The 20,486-nt window shown below is 47.2% G+C and overlaps 2 protein-coding genes across 3 annotated transcripts in view; one reads left to right on the forward strand and one right to left on the reverse strand.

Moving 5' to 3' along the window:
* Nucleotides 1-20,486, reverse strand: part of LOC119176106 (low-density lipoprotein receptor-related protein 2) — a 151,410-nt gene that overhangs the window by 87,444 nt on the left and 43,480 nt on the right. For both annotated transcript variants that reach the window (XM_037427248.2, XM_037427246.2), the window contains one exon: nucleotides 9,263-9,464. In XM_037427248.2, coding sequence (XP_037283145.1) covers nucleotides 9,263-9,464 — 202 coding nt within the window. The remainder of the gene's footprint in view (nucleotides 1-9,262; nucleotides 9,465-20,486) is intronic.
* LOC142775533 (uncharacterized) lies at nucleotides 7,816-9,138 on the forward strand. Its single transcript, XM_075876980.1, has one exon. The coding sequence runs from the start codon at nucleotides 8,003-8,005 to the stop codon at nucleotides 9,005-9,007; it is 1,005 nt and encodes a 334-aa protein (XP_075733095.1). The 5' UTR covers nucleotides 7,816-8,002; the 3' UTR covers nucleotides 9,008-9,138.

Genomic DNA, 20,486 nt, shown 5'->3' on the forward strand with positions numbered 1-20,486 from the left:
CAGCGAACCAAAAAACTAGATTTATCTTTTTTTTTTTTTTTTTAAATAGTGAGGTTGAGGACTGGTACTTTGCAGTGAAGGGTTTAATTTTCTCTCGTGCCTTGACTTTAGCCACCAATCAGATAACCTCCTAGTTAATTCTACCTGCTTAAAGCCTATTTTGCCCTCCCTGTCCCTAAACTCCAGTGCTTTGAAAAACTCTGCACCATCATCCTGAGCTATAGGGTGAAGCCCTTTACAGAACATTATCAAGTGTTCGTCAGTTTCCTCCTCCTCTCCGCATGCACTGCATACCGTGTCTACCCCTTCGTATTTGGCCCGATATGTCTTGGTTCGCAATACTCCCATCCTGGCCTCAAACAGAGAACTATCCCGGATATTATAGATCATTTCCTTGGCAATTTCCTGCTTAAAAATTCGATAGATCTCTAGTACCGACTTCATAATCATGCCAATTTTCCACATATCAGTCCCGGCTTGCTTCATCTTCTTAACAGATCAATTCTTCTTAACCAATAATTCTGTCGTGTGGCGGAAGTTCACCACAAAAGGTTCTCACTCCCACAACCGCCTGGATCGAGCGCGTGTGGCGGTGTGCCCGATCTAGGCGGCCGTGTCACTCCTCCCATATGTATTGGCGCGGCGCTTTGGACACTCTCCCATTTTTTAGGTCACTACTGCCGTTTTCGCAAGCAGAGGGAGGCGCAACGCGCGTCCTTTCTTGTGCTCTGGAATGCAACTTCGCTGACTATCGCTATGGTTCCTAGAATATATTCTAGGGACCACACTATTGCGCGGCAATATTCAAGACGACGCTTCATTTTTCTTCCATGAAACAGACTGGTAACACATTGCGAGAGCAAATACTAATAATTCGTGAACAATTTGTAAAATAACAATTTGTAATTTTATTTAACAAGGCTGAACTTGGCACTGCAACAGTGAGTGTTCCGCTCCGGAAAGGACAACGCATAAGTGCCGCTGGCCTACTCGGAGTGGAGCGGGTCGTAAGAACATCAAACTAAAACTCTATTGACGGCCGAAGTGGCAACGGAGAGGTAGACCACTCAGCCTCTAAATAAATGCTTTTTTTTTTCTGAAGCACCTCCACTTGTATTTATCGAAGAGTCTTTTGAAAAAAATGCTCATCACTATGTCCTATCGGAAGCCTACTTTCGTCACGACTGTCCGAGAAACCGATCAAACAAGCGCGCGCAATGATTCCGAATGCGGCTTCAGCGAGCCACTGGGGGGGTTCACCCAACACCACCTCCAAGGAGAAATCGAAGAAAAATCGCGGATGAAAACGCGCGCGCGGAGGATAGTGTCGCTACTTTTCAGATAAATAAATTTTATGTAAGTGGACTCAAGTGTTTCGGGGCAGCTCAGGAATAATGCTGTTTTGGAGAAGCTATGGCACAGTAAAAGGAGAGTTTCGGAGCAGGTTCGGAGCACCAAAATGTGCGTTTTTGGAGCAGCTTTCTAGGGTCAAACGTCATCGTCAATCAAAATTATTTCTGGTAAAAAAAATTCCAATGCTTTTTGCTAAACATTTAGTACTAATGACTTTACCAAACTTACCACCTCCAAATGTGTGTGTATTCCCATCATTAAACATCACAGCTGACAGAAAAATAACTGAGAAAACAAGGCATAGGCAATGGGATGCTTATCACTTGTTTTCATAACCAACAGATAATCACGGCACACAAATTCGCTTGGCAGGAGATTATCCCCATGCTAATTAAACACAGTCCATTCCAAAGCGAGCACCATCTGTGCTCGCTCTGGAGCGGAGTGGGGATGAGCCAGGCAGCGGCGGCGTGACAGGCGTGGGCAGCATATATGCATCACGCTGTACGCAACTAACCAGGAGATAAAGTCTATGCGACCGCTTTGTGTTTCAATGGAACTGTCAGTTGCTGCTAAGTATTAGATCACGATAGGAGAAGAGCACATACATCGTAGAAAGCCGATAGTGTCCGTGCTGTCGCCATCTCAGTCGCTGCGTATCCCTCACCGTGTAATAGTTTCGAAATGTTCCTTGATGTCACCATTGCACGCTATGAAACGATCGTGCGAGAGTTCCAGCAGAGTTTCTTTTCTGAACTTTGGCAAAAAAGGAAGAAAATACTTTCTTGTGGGTATTTTGGTGTACTTTATTTGTTTATTGGTGGCGATGGCGCACGTCAAGAGAATCACATTAGTACTTGTAAACACGCACTGCCATTTGTTGCATGATCATGCCACGTGGCCAGCTGGTACAAATTAGCGTTACACTGCATTACTAGACAATGGACAGTTACTCGTGTTGGTGCCACCATTTTTGCGGGGAAAGCACGGAGATGACGCGAACACTAGCAAGTCCCATGTATGAACCAAAGTACATGTTCGAACTAACTTCTAGTACACTAGTTTGAACCATCAAACTACACTGTATATGGATTCAGCCGCGTCCTTTGTTTAGTCAACACTCAGTGTGGCTCGGTCGACGATAGTAACCGGCTAGATTGGGCTGTTTACATTCCGACCAACAGTTATCGCGGAAATTGTCGTTCATGCGCAGTCTGGTGCAGGATGGCGCAATTGGCGCTAAACTTCCACCCTTGCGCTGCTCATACCATGTCGTGACGTCAGGGTATAGTAGGAATAGAAACTAGCTTTCAAAAACATGCCATAACTTTTCCCGGAGTACTCACGCTTACCGGTACATTTTATATGCTTTCGGGGGCTTGGTCTATCATTTGATGGAAAAACACGAAAAGCGAAAAAGTTCGTGTCAGTGGTACTATAGCAATACACGGGCCCGGACAGGCATGAAAGCCCGGGCCGTCTGAAGCATTGTCCGGCGGGCCAGGCCAGACTCAGGCTCGCTCATTTAAAAGCCCAAGTCAGGCCTTCGAGCACACGTGAACATTATGCACTTTGCGGTCTAAAGCATTCTGTACCCGACTGAAGTGACACGTGCTAAGAGTTGGTGGAAATCTTGGCTCGCTATGATCAACTCTGTGCTAACTCAGTACGATGCGATACAGAAGCTCCTGGATTTTTTATAGGGGAATTTTTTAGAACCAATGTAAAGCAAATAAGAAGAAAAAAAGTGGGTGACAAAATACGTTGCCGTGAGCAGAAACTTCCCCTATACATTCCTTGGCATTATTGTCTGTTAGATATCTCCCTCTCTCTCTCTCTCTCACACACACACACACACACACACACACACACACACACACACACACACACACACACACACACACACACACACACACACACACACACACACACACACACACACACACACACACACACACACACACACACACACACACACACACACACACACACACACACACACACACACACACACACACACACACACACACACACACGCACACACACATGCACACACGCACACACACACACACACACACACGTTTCTTTGACAAATTAAGCATTTTTAATTTTTGAAGGGAAAAAAGTGGGGTGCAGAGGAAAGGAGTGCATTAAGCTTGTGAAATGCAAACTAATTAACGAACTAATAATATCTGGGATTTTACGTGCCAACACCACGATACGATTATGAGGCACACCATATAGATCGAAAATTTCGACCACCTGCCTTGGTGGTCTCCAAGTGCACCGAAGAAGCACAAGACCTGGGCCTCTAGTATTTCCCCTCCATCAGAAACGTATGTAGCCTGAAATTTTTTTTCCGGAAAGGGCTACGTTGTGCGTCTCGCCAACTCCACCGTTAGGCCTAGTGCCGAGGTGGTCGGATCAGCGTTCGAGGCTCCAGGCGTCAGCTCGTAGAGCGTCTGCGGAGGCACTATGACGATGAAAGTGACTGTTAATGGTAGAGATGCCGATCAAGAAGAATTGGAAAACTCTGACTGGGTAACGAAAGTGTCGAAAGGTGTGGCAGAGCTCCAGGAGAGTCAACAACGGGAACGCGATGGCGCCACCAGGGCGGCGTCTACCAGCAGTGGATACGGAAAAGAAGGCAGGGCGATGCCGGCTGGCTTCAATGGCGACAAGCATGGTGTAAGCGGGAGACCCTCATATAAAGCGGCGGGAAAAAAGCTCGTGGAGCGGTCAGTAGCGTCGCATCTACCGTGTCTTTTGAACACGGATCACAAGGTTATTATCAGGCCCAAAAAAGGACTGACGCTCACCAAAGGCTCGGCACCTGTGATTGGTGGAGCAGTAAGGATGGCAGCAGGCATTCCATGGCAGAAAAGTCAGGAAGAGGACAGGATAGTTGTCAACGACAAACAAGGAATATTGATATACAGCACGCCCAGGGAGGATGATGCCAAGAAAATGTTGGACCTGAAAGTCATAAAGCTCGACGGCAAGGAGTACGAGGTGAAGACATACATGGCTGCGCCTGAAAGCTGTGGCAAAGGAGTGGTACGTAGACTTGATATCAGACTCTCCGAGAGAAAATTGGAACTAGCTTTCTCACACTAAAAGAATCGTCCTATTCTTGGTGTGCGAAGGATGGGCAACTCCATTTCAGTAATCATCACCTTTGTTGACGACTACGTGCCGAGATGAATGATCTGCTTTGGGACGCCGATGAAACATTGCTTTCTCTACAAGAAGAGATATGAAGTGTGTTACAAGTGTGGTGACCTGGGACATCAATCCGACGTATGTGACAGCCCGCACGAAAAATGCAGAGGTTGTGGGGTGGCCTCCCCACCTAAGGACCATGAATGTACGCCGAGGTGCCGTCTGTGTAGCAAGGAGCACGTGACCGGAGACAAAAGGTGCAAAGAACTTTTTCGGACACCTTGTATAATAAAGAAGCGACAGTGGGAAATGAAGCTTGAAGAGGTGCGGAAGCAAGAAGAACGACACAAGGCCGAAGAGGGCACGCAGCGGCACAGCAGGACAGACGGGGTTCAAAATCGTTCGAGGTGCAAATCCAAGCATCGAAATAGATCGAGAGGGCGCTCGGAATCCTTCCCCCGATTGCCACTGCTAGAGAAGCCGGGAGTTTCTCACAAGGCATTCCATGATGGTGGTGATTGTGCCCAGGAGAAGTCAAAATCCACAGGACCACAGGTGGGTTGGGTAACTAAGGTCTCCCAGGATGCTAATACAGAGACGATTAATGCTCTTAAAGAGCAAAACAGGATATTACAGGAGCAAAATGTGGAATTACACAAACAACTTGATGAGATTAAGGCTCATCTAACCAGTAAACCAGGGAAGGCGCTGGAAACACCCCAGGTAGCAAACCAACCGCCTTTAAAGAAGAAGAGGGCTAAAGAAACCGAAATTGAAGAAAATAACAGAGCAAGAATTGAAGCGCTTGAGGTGGAAACAAAGTCATTACAAGGTATGCTCCAAGCTGTACTAAAACAGATGAAACAAGTAGGCGATGCTATTGAGCAAATTAAGGCTGAATTTGCTAGCAGGGACCGACAGATAGAATGGCTATGCCAAGCGCTCAAGCTAAACCATGATGACTCTGCACCCTTACACAGTAATACGATTTGGCAGTGGAACTGTAGGGGTTTCTCGCGCAAACGTGCGGTTTTACAATCTTTTCTTACCAACGCCGATTGACCAGAGGTTATTGCGATCAAGGAGTGTGAGAAAAATGCAAAATTAGCAGGTTACAAATCTTTTGCCGGGTCGGGTAATGATACCCAAGTTACGACCTTCGTAAAGAGAAACATTACGACATTGCAGCACGAGACGGAGAACTCGCAGATCGATCATGTTTCAGTCGAACTCGTGCCTCGCAAGCGCAAAGACAAAAGTCTTTTTATCCTGAATGTGTATAGTTCCCCCAGGCAGTGCAAAATCAACTTTGGCGATCTTTTCACGAAAACAAAGGTTATTTCAGCAAATGGTCTACTATTGATTTTGGGCGACTTTAATGAGCATCATACGGAATGGGGTTATGAATTCACCCAGGTTAAGGGCAGAAATTTGTGGAACGAAATTCAACAACATGAGCTCATACTTATAACAGACCCAATGCAGCCAACGAGAAAAGGAAATAGCGTATCTCAAGACATGACGCAAGATCTTACCCTAGTCAGCAGTGCCACCGCCGCCACATGGTGCAATACCGGCGAAGACCTAGGTAGTGATCATAGAATTTTAGAGATTATCGTAGCCAATGGCCCGCTGGTGATCAATAAGAGAAAAGTTAAAACTACAGATTGGGTGACCTTTAGAAATATCAGGTCGGAACAAGACCCCATAAATGATATTTACGATTGGAGTAAAGGGGTGATCCAGTCGGTTCAGCACGCTACCGAAGAGATTGACGCTGCCGATGAGGAAGTTGTTGATAGACATCTTGTAAGCATGTGGAAGAAAAAGAAAAACCTAGAGCGAAAAATCACTCAGAGAAGAGGAGACAGAAATCTCCGAAAGGAAGTTGCTGCATTGAATAGAGAGATCGAAGATTATGCATAGGAACTTACCAAGCAAAAGTGGGGTAGTATCTGTGATCAGATGGATAGAGAGATTGGCAGTGCTAAAACATGGCAGCTACTACGGCATCTATTAGACCCAGAGAAAACCAAGTCGAAGGCCCGACAGCAACTTCAAAAGCTTGTGTATAAATGTGAAGGTCAGACGACGGAATTATTAACGGAGGTTAGGGATCGATACCTCTGCTGAGCAGGATCTCAAAAGCTCCCCGACTATGCTGGTTCAGAAAACCCGGACCTAGACAGCCCCATCACGGTTGGAGAAGTCAGGGCTCAAATTAATCGACTTAAAACAAAAACTGCTGCCGGTCCGGACAAAATAAACAACAGAATGCTCAGGAACCTTGACGACGGCTCCATTCGTCAACTTGCAGCTTATATGCAAGAATGCTGGGACAAGGGAGAAATACCGCAAGCTTGGAAAATGGCCAATGTAGTCTTCATTCCTAAGCCAGAGAAAAAGCTCAGTCTGGAACATCTCAGACTCATTTCCATCACATCTTGCGTAGGAAAATTGATGGAGCACGTCATCCAAACAAGACCGACTAGGTTCATGGAAGATGAAAACCTGTACCCTGATACTATGATAGGCTTCAAATCCCACCTATCGACGTGTGATGTTATGCTACAGCTAAAGGAGGAGATAATAGACAAAAAGACTGTTGACACCAAAGTAATTATGGGTCTGGACGTCTCCAAGGCGTTTGACAATGTCAAACATGAAGCTTTACTTAAGAACCTTAGTGCGCTAAACGTAGGCGTCAAGACATACAACTACGTGAGGGGCTTTCTCTCAAATCGTACAGCCACTATCAGCATGGGAGGGCAGTCGCTTGAAAACATTAAATTGGGGAATAAAGGGACGCCACAAGGGTCTGTACTCTCTCCGACTCTAATATAGCGATGATTGGACTTCCCGAGAAGTTGGAAGGAATCGAAAATCTGCATCACACAATTTACGCAGACGATCACATCGCTGTGGATAAACAGGGGTAGTGACGGACATATTGAAAGCGCACTTCAGGCGGCTATAGATACCATCGAACAATATCTCGAACCACTAGGGTTAAATTGCTCGGCAGAAAAATCAGAGGCTCTTTTTCTACCATCGCAAAAAAGGAAAACAAACAATCCCCTCGGAAGGGTTTGTGACATCGCTTTGCGAGTGAATGGTAATGCTATTCCAACCGTAGACAGTATTAGAATTCTAGGGATGCGCATACAAGCAAATGGAAAAAACACTGAAACTATCCGGAGACTCGAAGCTAGTGCGAACCAGACGTGCCGCCTGCTTAAGCGCATTTCTAACAGGAATGCGGAGATGAAGGAAGCCAATTTTTTTAAGATTAGTTCAAGCTTTCGTGATAAGCCGTGTACTATATGTTGCCCCTTATCTTAAATTAAGTAGAGCAGAAAAAGATAAAATTGAAGCCATTATAAGGAAAGGCATCAAGACTGCGCTAGGGCTTCCCCCGAACACCTCTACGGTTAAACTTCTTGGGCTGGATGTCTCCAACACTTTAGGTGAACTAACAGAAGCCGCCATGATGTCACAGCACCAAAGACTTCTGAGAAGTAGAACCGGGAGGAAAATCATGGAGAGCTTGGGGTTCGAGCCCACGGAGTGTCCCAGGCAGACCGCTAGCATACCTAAATCAACTAGGGCGAGACTGAAAATTATACCGCTGCCGAAAAACATGCATCCGGCGTTTCATGAGGGCAGACACAAAGCTAGAGCTGTAGCCCTGCAGGCGAAACTTGAACGTCGATCTGGCGTGCTTTACACGGACGCTGCAGAATACGAAAGAAAGGGAGCACACACAGCGGTAGTGGTTCGCGAGAACGGGGACCTGGTCTCGTGCTGCACCTCTAAGAACACAACCACCACAGAGGCAGAAGAACTTGCGATTGCTTTGGCAATAGCTCAAAAAGGCACACGAGTGATTGTCAACGACTCTAAGTCAGCCATTAAAAACTACGATATGGGCAGGATCTCTGCTACAGCCATCAAAATTCTAAGACAAGGAGCAGTAGCCGCAGAGCTAATCTCACTAGTATGGTCCCCGGCCCATCAAGGTCTGAAAGGGAATGAGAAGGCGCACGCGATCGCCCGAGGGCTCGCTTTCCGGTCGATCGACACTGACCCGCCGCCTTCGCGCGAGCAGCCCCTCTCCACAAGAGAGGGGCTACGAACGTTTCAGGAAATCACCGCACACTATAAACTCCACCGTAAGATTTATCCAGAGGCAGCCAAACAGCTGAGCAAAAAGGAGGAAATTATGTGGCGAAAATTGCAAACCGGGCTGTTTCCAAACCCTCAACTGTACAGTAAATGGCACCCGAAAGCGTTGAACTCCAGATGTGCACACTGCAACAGCACTGCGGGTTTAGTGCACATGGTATGGACCCGCCCATCTTACAATGATCCAAGTAGAAACGTAGAATCCTGGGAGGCCTTATTACACAGCCATGACGCCGAAGAACAGCGTCAAGTCATCGGTCTCGCCCTGATCACCGCCGAGTCCCAAGGAATTCCGGCCGATGACTAGGGGGATGATTGGGGGCAGAGGCCGAAGCCTCCTCCCCTGTCATTCTAGACGGGTGCAATAAACATTATTTCTCTCTCTCTCTCCGGAAAGGGGGAGGGAGGGGATCTCTTTATACTTTAAAATAGTTTGTGCCGCGGCTGGGATCGAGCCTGTGAGCCAGGTACCAATCACACTACACAAATCACTTTACCATCGAGGTGGACTGCAGAATGCAAAAGGGGCGGGAGAAAGGACGACAAGAAAAGCACCACTTACCCTACTCGCGGATCCAGCGCCAAGGCTCTAGGGCGGCGGACATCGCCCACTACGGATGCCCGCATGGAACCATCACACCTCGAAACCTCTATTTCTTGGTGCCTGCTCTCCACCCAGTAGAGATTGCACGCAATCCAGTCCACGGCCAGGCCCTCCACTGACTCCAGACCACCCGTCACGACGGAGCGCACATCTTTCAGTCCTGAGACAGCAATATCGGCACTTGTGTAGCCAAGCTAAACAGGCAGACGACTCACTCACTCACAATATGTAAATTTCATGAAAGTTTACCAGCACAGGCACGTCAAATATGTTCGGACAAGCCGCATAAGCAATTTATCTTATGCCCCATTTGTCCTTCCTTCCCTCTGCTCATACGCTCACATGCACAGACACAGCGCTTCGCCATACAGGTGCCACAAATGTGTACCATGTTTCGCTTGCCCTCCACAAGACGTCTGGTCGATAAGTTGCAACATTTAGACAACATATATTTTGAAGACTAAGGATTCGATAGGAAGGGTCACAGACACCCGATTTTCAATCATAATCTGCGTCATGTGTGTCAATCCTTGTGTGTTCACAAACAAGCTGGAGACATTTTAGCTCATTTGGTGGAACACTTAAGAAAACTTAATTCAACATCTTTTAAAACATGCGAGCGACCTGAAAGTGGGCAACACTGGCACATACGCAAGCCGTGACGTAACAAGCTGCTTGCTTGGCAAGCGTATGCATTCTGGCGAACGATTTAGTTCCGTTGTGAGCGTGTGCGATCGAGCTACTTCAGTTTTCTTCCGCTTGACATTGATTTTTCACCGCGGCTGGAACTTCAGTACCAGACGAAGGCTCAGCTCATGAAGCACATGATGACGTCACACATGCCATGGCAGAATGGCGTTCACCGGCGCTGAACAAGGTTTACAGCCAGCGTGCGCACGCACGCACGTGCACACACACACACACGCACATTATTAAGAAATAAAGGAGCACACTTACAAAAATTTGATAGTTGTTTACTCTATCTTTCAGCCGTGGCACGGCCGAAATCCAGACGAAGGCCGTGCCACGGCCGAAACGTAGAGTAAACAACTATCAAATTTTCGTAAGTGTGCTCCTTTATTTCTGAATTATATTTGCACCGGACCCACAGAACTTTTTTGAATCATATACATATACACACATACACACATACACATATACATATACACATACACATATACACATACATATACACACATACACACATATACATATACACACATACACATATACACACATATACACACATACACACATATACATATACACACATATACATATACACACATATACATATATATATATATATATACACACATATACATATACACACATATACATATATATATATATATATATATACACACATATACATATACACACATATACATATATATATATATATATATACACACATATACATATATATATATATATATATATACACACATATACATATATATATATATATATATATATATATATATATATATATATATATATATATATACACACACTCCCTCACAGGGAGAGGGCACACGGCGCCGTGCCCCCCTCCTGGGAAAGAGAAAGGGCCCGTGGCTAGAGAAGATGCGCTCTCTTCTATCTTTCTCTCCATATGAGGGCTCGGCGCCACGTCAAAAAGACACGCGCCGACGCGCTGCAACAGATACGAGAGGTGAGGCCTCAAGTTGACGGGCCTCATTTTCGTTTCCATCGAAAAAGCGGACGCCGTGGCCTAGATTCGATCCCACGACCTGCGGGTCATTGATTGATTTGTGGGGTTTAACGTCCCAAAACCACCTTATGATTATGAGAGACGCCGTAGTGGAGGGCTCCGGAAATTTCGACCACTTGGGGTTCTTTAACGTGCACCCAAATCTGAGCACACGGGCCTACAACATTTCCGCCTCCATCGGAAATGCAGCCGCCGCAGCCGGGATTTGAACCCGCGACCGAGTGCCTTAGCCACTAGACCACCGCGGCGGGCCTGCAGGGCTCATTTTAGACTGTTGCACTGAAAGTGAGCTGTATTAAAATTAATACAGCTCACTTTTTTCTACATGTGTAGGAATAATAGGCCCACTGCGATGTTTGATTCACAGTAAACCGCAATTTTTTCGAGTGACACGTGTTACGGCTACTTATGGCACCATGGTGCTGCTAGAAACCCGGCCCTGCTCACGTTTGCTTTGCCAACACGTACAAACGCTCAAAAACCAATCAGATCGATCACATGGGTGCCATTACAAAACAAGGCCCAACCCAAAATGAGTAGCTGAAGAGTGGCTGTGGTGGCCCTGCGCCATCTGTACCAATGCGTGCGTCAGTTCTATATAACGTCACGGATTTTACACATACTGCTCAAGTCGGGCTGTTTATTATCAAAGGGACATATTCTACTGGCTCAATGTGTGTGTGTTTTTTTTAGAAAAACTTCAGCATCCTCAACAGATCCCCGCAGAGAGTTTGCGTTCACAGCTCCACTTTTTTTTTCCTTTTTTTTTTTTTGAAGGAGGGTCTTGCATCCTATAGTCAAATAGAACTTACGAGTGATAGATTGATATGTGGTGTTTAACTTCCCAAAACCACCATATGATTATGAGAAATACCATAGTGGAAGGCTCCAGAAATTTCGACCACCTGGGGTTCTTTGACGTGCACCCAAATCTGAACACACGGGTCTACGGCATTTTTGCCTTCACTGAGAATGCAGCCGCTGCAGCTGGGATTCGATCCCGCGACCTGCGGGGCAGCAGCCGCAACTTAAAGGGGTACTGAAATACTTTTTGAGTAACCATGTAATTAATTCACTGAAAAAGCGTAGTACCTCACAAATTGAACGCCGCAAAAATTTTAAGAACACGTCCAGTACTAGCGGAGTTGCAAAAGTTTGTCACACGCTGCAATCACATTCTCGCTTCTCTCGTCCCGACAAAAGCGAGAAGCAGGGGGGAATGGGGGGGGGGGGGGGCAAACAAGAAACATCACTCGCGCCTCGTGACTTTAAGCATTTTTTTTTCTTTGAATACGCGGCTTTCCCAGTGCCACGGACGGCTATTTTTGGCGACACCGCGTCACGGCAATTAACGGGCGCCGTACTCCCCGACTGACCGTGAGAAACGGCGGCGCATGAAAGGGAGCCGAGAAGTGCAAAATGGGGTGCTCTTCTTAGAACGTCGCCACCGATGGTTAATCCTTTTGTAACTGTGGCGGCGTCTGCAAGGTCGTAGAAGGCCGCGGTATACCCCGAAAAAGGATTAGACTACGAGACACACCGGCGGAGAGCCAAACGTTTGACCGTTCCCACGGGGAAAAGCGTGGGAAACGCTCTGGTGGCCAAGCCGTATGACAACAACCCGACAGGTTGTCACTCTCGCTAGTTGAGGGCCCTCTCCCAATTAAAAAGGGGTGGGGTCAAAATATTTTTGGGGCGGAGTTTCCCATCAATTAAACGCGCATGATTGGACCCAGGTAGAGGTCTCTTGTCCCCCAAGGAAGAGAGCGAGGAGACACGAGGGGGATTTAAGCGCAGGATTTTGCCCTGCTAGGCAGACTAGTCGCTGACCAAGATGGTGTAGAAACAGATCAACAAGCATCTCTTCTAGAAGTTTTTAGTGTGGCTCTGTATCGGCTGGCCACCTAAACTTAGCCGTTCGTCTAGTTGTGACGCGATATTAACGTCTGCAACGTAGACATCGGGACTTCGCCTCGAGTTAGCTCAACCTGCTCGAAGTCACCTGCAAGCACTAGCCTCCCGGAACCACCAGCGTTGCAACACCGCCGACATCGCAGTCGTGCCAGAACTCTCTTCGACTTCTCGCATCCGATCGTCGGGGACACAACGCTGCCGGTCATCACACGTATGCCTTCACCTGTTTATATCTTCGAACTTTTCTACTCCGTCGTTCTATTGTTGTTAGTTTGTGTAGTTTGTAATAGTTCTCTCGCGTAAGCTGATTTATTGTTTCTGTTATATATTTCTTTAGTTGTATCAAGTGTCGACGTATTTTGTTAGTTGTATTGCAGTGTTGTATTAGATCCCGTGTTGCTGCAATATCACTAGAGTAAAGTTGTTTTGTTTTCTCACGTCTCTGATCTCTTCACTGTCTCTGCTTGCGTACGGAACGAACCAACCTGCTGTCATTCCCGTCGCCGAGTTCGCGCTGGCGACGCTAGAGTGGCAGCTTGTAACACCCAGTGCGATTTCGCGCGCACGCGTGGACAAGCGACGGCTTCTCGCGGCGACCTCTGTAACAACGGAGCACGCCATGTTCAAATCGGTCAATGGCTGATAGATGAGCTTACTGGGTTTATTTTCCGTGATTTGTCGAGAGAAGAGAAAGCTATTTTTAGCTGACTGATCATTTATTGCGAATTCCAGGACGCGTGTAGTGCTATAATTTTAGGCTGGCGCGTTATCGGGAGCCTCTACTATCGATCGGCAGCGTTTTCTGACCATGCTCAAAAAGTGTTGCAGGGCCTCTTAACAAGTCTCCAGATTTTCCTCCTCTAAGGCGGATGCACGCGATCTTGCACCAACGGGCGCGCACTACAGACCGACATGAGCTGGCTGGCCGGTGACCCCGTTTTCTGAGAACATTGCTGGGTGCATGAACGTGGCTATTTTAAAGCGGTAGCAGTAAAGAGCTCGTTTCGCAAAAATTTTGGTATCAGATCTATAGTGTCGGTTGCGGGCGAAAAAAAAAAACACCTTATCCATGACCAAAAACTCAAGATGCAAATAAAAAAACGGAAGATCCAACTAACTGGGAGAATCAATGTCATGCTGGGATTCCCACACGGCGTGTTGGGAGTATCCAGGCAGAGTAAGCTTCACCACTGGGGCGACGCGTCACAGCCCCTCGAAGCCCGCCTGTACCCTGTTTAGCTACCGGTGGGTGGCCGGCCGGCACTGGGGATCGAACCCCGCACCTCCCGTAGCTGAAGCGGACGCGTACGTGCAATGCCACAGCTACGGTGATCAATGTCATGCTGTACTTGAAGCTCATGTCATGATTGCTATGCTAAGACTATGTTCGTCACACAGTCAAGTCGCACAATAATTTGATTCGATTTGTGGGGTTTAACGTCCCAAAACCACCATATAATTATGAGAGACGCCGTAGTGGAGGACTCCGGAAATTTTGACCACCTGGGGTTCTTTAACGTGCACCCAAATCTGAGCACACGGGCCTACGACAAAGTCGCACAATACCAATTTTGGTGAATATCAAGCTATAGCAAGCTGGCAACGAGCGCACAGTAACCGTAACATGCAAGTCATCCTGTACATGACAGGAGTAATGATTTTCCTATTATCACCTATCATTTATTTCCGTCATGCAGTCACGTCACACAATACCAAATATGGTGTATATCAAGCTAGTTAGCGGGTCGCGAGTTTACCATGAGCGTGACATGCAAGTCATGCTGTACATGACATGAATCTCATTATCATAGTACCGCTAGTCATTTATGTTCTTCAAGAAATGACGCCACACCAAAGCTAACAGAAAGGCAGCGAAAGCACCACGACGGTAGCATGCAAGTCAAGCTGCCCATGACAAGAATCTCGTGATTTTCACATTACCCATCGCCTACAGTCCCATCGTGAAATACCAAATATGGTGAATATAAAACTAATGAGCTGGTCGCAAGCGCACTACGAGCGTGCATGGCATGAAAGTCATGCTTTACATGACATGAATCTCATGATTTTTCACGTTACCCCTGCCAATTATGTTCGCCATAGTCCAGCGTGCAATACCAACTATGATTTTCATATTACCACCTGCCATTATAATATTCAAAAACGTCTCGTCATACCAATTTTCGTATATATCAAGCTAATTGAAGAGTCGTAAGAGTACCGAGGCCATTGCATGTAAACTTTGCCGTTCATGATAAATAAAATTCTCCCACCTCCGCGAAGGGAATCGTGAGGAAACGAGAATGCATTTCTTGCGCCGAGAGAGGGCGCTGTTGCCGTCAGACATTCACCTTCATCGACTTCTGTCATTACCTTAAAGAGAAACGCTTTTTCAAGTAACCACGGAATGAATTCACTGGAAAAGCGTATTGCCTCACGAATTCAACGCCGCAAAAATTTTAAGAATCCATACAGTGCAAGTTGAGTTACAAAGGTTTGTCACATGCTGCAATTGTAATCTTTCTCTCGTCCCAACGAAAGCGCTGGAAGCTAAGCAGGGAGGGATGGCAGGGCCACAGAAAAACGTCACACGCGCCTCGTGGCCTTGAGCCCTTTATTCTTTTTTTCTTCGAATGCGCCACTTTCTCGGTGTGATCGCGCAAGCGCCTGTGAACAAGTCGCGGCCTCCCGCGGTGATCTCTGTAACGAGCGAGCACGCAATGTTCAAACCAGCCCATGGCTGATAGATGGGCAATTCACGTGTGATTTTTGGGTATATTCCGCCATTTGTCGAGAGAAGGGAAAGCAATTTTTAGCTGACTGATAATTTATTGTGAATTCAAGGCCGCGTGCTGTGCCATAATATTTGGCTCGCGTGTTGTCGGGAGCTTCTACTATCAATCTGCAGCGTTTTCTGGCCATGCTAAAAAAGTGTTGCAGGGCCCCTTTAAGAGGCGCCCAGCCAGCGAACGGTCGAGTGTAAGGAGCGAGCGGACGAGAGAGTAGGGCGCCAGCGTTCTCGGCTCAACGTTGGCATGACGATAGTTATAGCGCGAGAACAGAACGACAACACAGAGACAAGAAGGACACGGCGTTTCACAGCGGCGTCTTGAGCACACATTCCGGGTGTTCTTGAGAAGCACCCAGCCAGCGAGCGGTCGAGAGTGAGGCGCCAGGGGACGAGTAAGTGGGAGCGAATGGAGGAGACAGAGAGAGAGAGAGAGCGAACGGCGAGAGAAGGAGCGGAGAACTGCACCTACCCTCTACTACACCCTCGCCCCACATGCTCCGGTTGCTAGGAGCGAAGATAAGCGCGCCCACCCACAGTTGTTGCTATGGGAGAAGGAGTGAGAGCGGAGAGGTAACACCTGCCGGCGCGCGGACAACGCCGGATGCCTGGCATAGCACGACTAAAAATGCATTCATTTTTCAAAAAAATTACAACATATCCACGGAGTGAACGAGTGAGGCGAAGCTTCGGAGGGTTTTATCGGTAAACCGCCCGTCTGTCCATCCGTCCGCTCCTGCTGAGTGAGTCTTAGAACTAAGCGGTCGCAAGGAAGTTAAAGTAATATTTGCTGGAGTGGAAGAGGCACCCCTCAGGTGAAGCCGTGCGCCACCATCTTGCCATAGGCAAAAAGTAACCCTACCACAACTGAAGCGGCTGCGGCCGCACAGATGTTGCAGATGTTCGCCGGTTTTGTGGCGTCCGGACGTTTTGATACATCGTGCCTTTCTCAAGGCTACATTGGTAAAGCGAAAAGGTGATTTGGGATTGTCAGTTGTATCATATTACGAGCTTGATGAAAACTGTATGCTGAAAACAAACGATAGCTCTCAACCTATCCTTACATATCTCACGGTCAATTTTTGTTTTTAACAGGTTTCATAAGGACCCAAATGTTCGAAGCACATCCAGGCGTGCTGTTGAAAATTTGTGTCATTAAAATGACGGCATGAGTGGAAGACAAGAGATTGATATGTGGGGTTTAAAGTCCCAAAACCACCACATGATTATGAGAGACGCCGTAGTGGAGGGCTCCGGAAACTCCGTGAAAGACAAAAGACAACGGTCACATATGTTAGAGGCAGTTTTGTCGAATTGTTACAACCGGACTGGACTGCGACCCGGAAGTTGTCCGGTTGGGCTAGACGCGTTTCTAAAAAGCCGGCAATATCCAGTGGTACACATCGTTGTACCTGTTGATACCGGAGTGGTAAGCGAGTAGTAAAATAACACCGTTAAATATTGCTTGAAATTAAATAGGTGTCTCAGACACTTCGTTCTCGATTACTTGCAGGGGCTTAGCCAGAATAGCTTACAGTGCGCTCAGAGACATGGACGAAGTGAGTGCGCTGTGAGATATTGTCGCGACAATATTATGGGTCTTCACCAACTAGCCTGGTCAAAAACCTTGCGTATCCAGAATTGGGGAGGGGGGGGGGCATTTATATTATACGCAAACTTTTATATTCCACGCAAAGTGGTCGATATCTACATCTGCATAAAATTCTGTCACAAAGAATAAACAGGAAAATGAATGCCTAGAAAGTGATCTCGGCTTTCTCGAGTATTTAAAAACAAGCTTCAGATACCTTTCGTCGGTGGACATGCTTGCAAGGAAAACGCCTAAACAAACAGAATAAGGTCTGCTGTATTATTTTTTGCGATTTAACTTGTTATTCTTGGCAGCTTACCACTCAATGTCCTCCATAACCGCTAAAAACTACGGCGTAAAGAAGCGGCGGGCGCGCTTTGGCTAACGTATCTTGCCTATCTATGGCCAGATGGCCGCCGCGCGCGCGCTGTGGCTTCCCTGCGCCTCGTTGGTATGCATAGGCAGCCTTCATTCCAACAAGATTTATTTAAACCTCCTTGGGCGGTCACGTACCAAGAGTGACACGCATGTACAGACCCACGGCTTAAGGAGTTTCGCCTCCAGTATGTCACGATTTTCATGTGACCAGCCATTTATGTTGTTCACACAGTCAGGTTAGACAGAAAGACAGGCAGGGTTGTGGAGTCTGTGAGAAGTAGTAAAAGAAAAATATGCCGCGAAAATGATCTCCAATGCTATAGATGACACCTGTACACTTTTGTTCATCCGTTAGCCATATGGAACGATATCCAGGACGTGCCTATAGTGTGGCCGTAAAGGTAACACGAGCATGCACGTGATGCGTCGACTTATATTACCGCCACCCGACACGTGTGTCATGTTGCACAGCAACAAGTTTTCAATAAAAGCTAGATCACGCACGCCGTGTTCATCCATTGTTGCCACGTTGCAGCTCACACTTTGAGACTGAGTAACATAGTACCGAATCACATCTTAATGTGGTACTATGTTACTTAGTCTCAAAGTGCGAACTGCAACGTGGCAACAATGGATCTTGATGCTGTACTATGTTAGTCTCAAAGTGCGAGCTGCAACGTGGCAACAATAGATGAACACGGCGTACGTGATCTAGCTTTTATTGAAAACTTGCTGCCGTGCAACATGACACACGTGTCGGGTGGCGGTAATATTATAAGTCGACGCATCACGTGCATGCTCGTGTTACCTTTACGGCCACACTATACGCACGTCCTGGATATCGTTCCATATGGCTAACAGATGGACAAAAGTGTACAGGTATCATCTATAGCATTGGAGATCAACATTTTCACGGCATACTTTTTAACTACTTTTAACAAACGGAACAAGCAACGTTTCTTCGTTGGAAATAGACACCATTCTCGCCACCTTACTGCTGCTATATACACTTGACCACGGAGTAAGATAAGGGAGGAGCGCCGACTCCGCTCGTCTGGAAGAGACATCTTGCAACGCCGCTTTATGCTTCGCGGTCCGTGTGCCAGGTGGCGCTACAAATAGAGAAGGAGGCGAGCATGCAGGGGCGGCGCCAGGATGTTTTTACTGGGGGGGGGGGGGGGGGGGGCAACCACGAAAAGTGAGTTCCTCTGGGGGGGGCAAGCTAGCTCTGCTCCTACTAGGTTTTCAATATATGCTTCCGGCCACTTGGGTGGGCATAGGGGGGGCAGGCGAGAATTTTGGGGGAGCTCCAGCCCACCCTTGCTCCCCCCCCCCTGGCGCCGCCCCTGCGAGCATGCCTCTAGAAATGAAACGGGTACCAACATGTGGAGAACTGGCATGATTAAGAAGTCCGCACTAGAGATCTATCGAACTTTTAAGCAGGAAATTGTCAAGGAAAGGGTCAATAATAATACTCGGGGTAGTTCTCTACTGTTTAAAACAAGGTCGGGAATATTGTGAACTAAGACTTATCAGCCCAAGTACGAAGGGGTAGACACGGTATGCAGTGCGTGTGGAGAGGAGGATGAAAGTGCCGAACACTTGATCATGTTCTGTAAAGGGCTTCACCCTATAGTTGAGAATGATGGTGCAGATTTTTCAAAGCACTGAGGTTTAGGGACAGGGAGGGCAAAATAGACTAAGCGGGCAGAATTAACTAGAAGGAGGTTATATGATTGGTGGCTTAAGTCTAGGCACGAGTGAAAATTAAACCCTTGACTGCAAAGTACGAATCCTCAACCTCACTATTAAAAGGAAAAAAATATAGTTTTTAGTTTATTAAGTATTACGGCTAGGTGGCGCTAGCCACCGCCCGATCTAAAGGTTACAGCCATATCAATCCATTCATTCATACATGCACGCGCGATCACACTGGAAAAAACCACGCATTCGAAGAAAAAAAAAGAAAAAAGTGCTCAAGGTCACGAGGCCGCAAGTGACGTAGTTATTTTGCCCCTGCCACCCTCCTCTTGTTAGCTGCCAGCGCCATCATCGGGACGAGAGAAGTGAGAATGCAATCGCAGCATGCGACAAACCTTTGTAACCCCACTCGTACTGGACGGATTCTTGAAATTTTTGCGGCGTTGAATTGTGTGTGCGTGCGTGCCTGTGCGTGCGTGCCTGTCTGCGCGTGCCTGTCTGTGCGTGTGTGTGTGTGTGTGTGTAACAAAACATAACAAGTATGCACTTAGCGGTTGAAGGGCGCATAAAGAGCCGGATTTCGCTATCGCGTTCAAAGGCGAAGGAAGCTCATTTTTTTCGGGCTGCTCCGTCCCCCCGCGGCGCACTTCTAGTTGACGTTCATTTTTCTGGGGTTGGACGGTTCTGGCGACCAGTGATGCCAATTTAGCGGATTTCCCGCTAAGCCTGGCGGATTTTATATTATTTTGACGGGAAAAATCAGTCTAGCGGCTATCGTATTTTCTGACGGGCCATTTTTGTACATAGCGGGTTTCTGGCGGATACCTCAGGCAGTGGACCAATTCGAATTCGCCCTGCAAAAAATCATTGCCATGTTCTCTAAAAATGCGGAAATTGTTCAACTTCAGAGGCTCCTGTTCACTTGCTCCGCCTATCTGATACAAACAAATTTGTGACGTTTCAAAGCGGCGATCGCTTTTCTAGGTAATAACGGACGAGCTGCGATGCACCAGGATGGATGGATGGATGTGGCTGTACCCTTTAGATCGGGCGGCGGCTAACGCCACCTAGC

The sequence above is a fragment of the Rhipicephalus microplus genome, chromosome X (genome assembly GCF_043290135.1).
Source record: "Rhipicephalus microplus isolate Deutch F79 chromosome X, USDA_Rmic, whole genome shotgun sequence".
Classification (NCBI taxonomy): domain Eukaryota; kingdom Metazoa; phylum Arthropoda; class Arachnida; order Ixodida; family Ixodidae; genus Rhipicephalus; species Rhipicephalus microplus.

What these genes read in the sequence shown, in the direction of transcription:
- LOC142775533 (XM_075876980.1), top strand. Translation starts at nt 8,003, where the DNA reads ATGATGTCACAGCACCAAAGACTTCTGAGAAGTAGAACCGGGAGGAAA.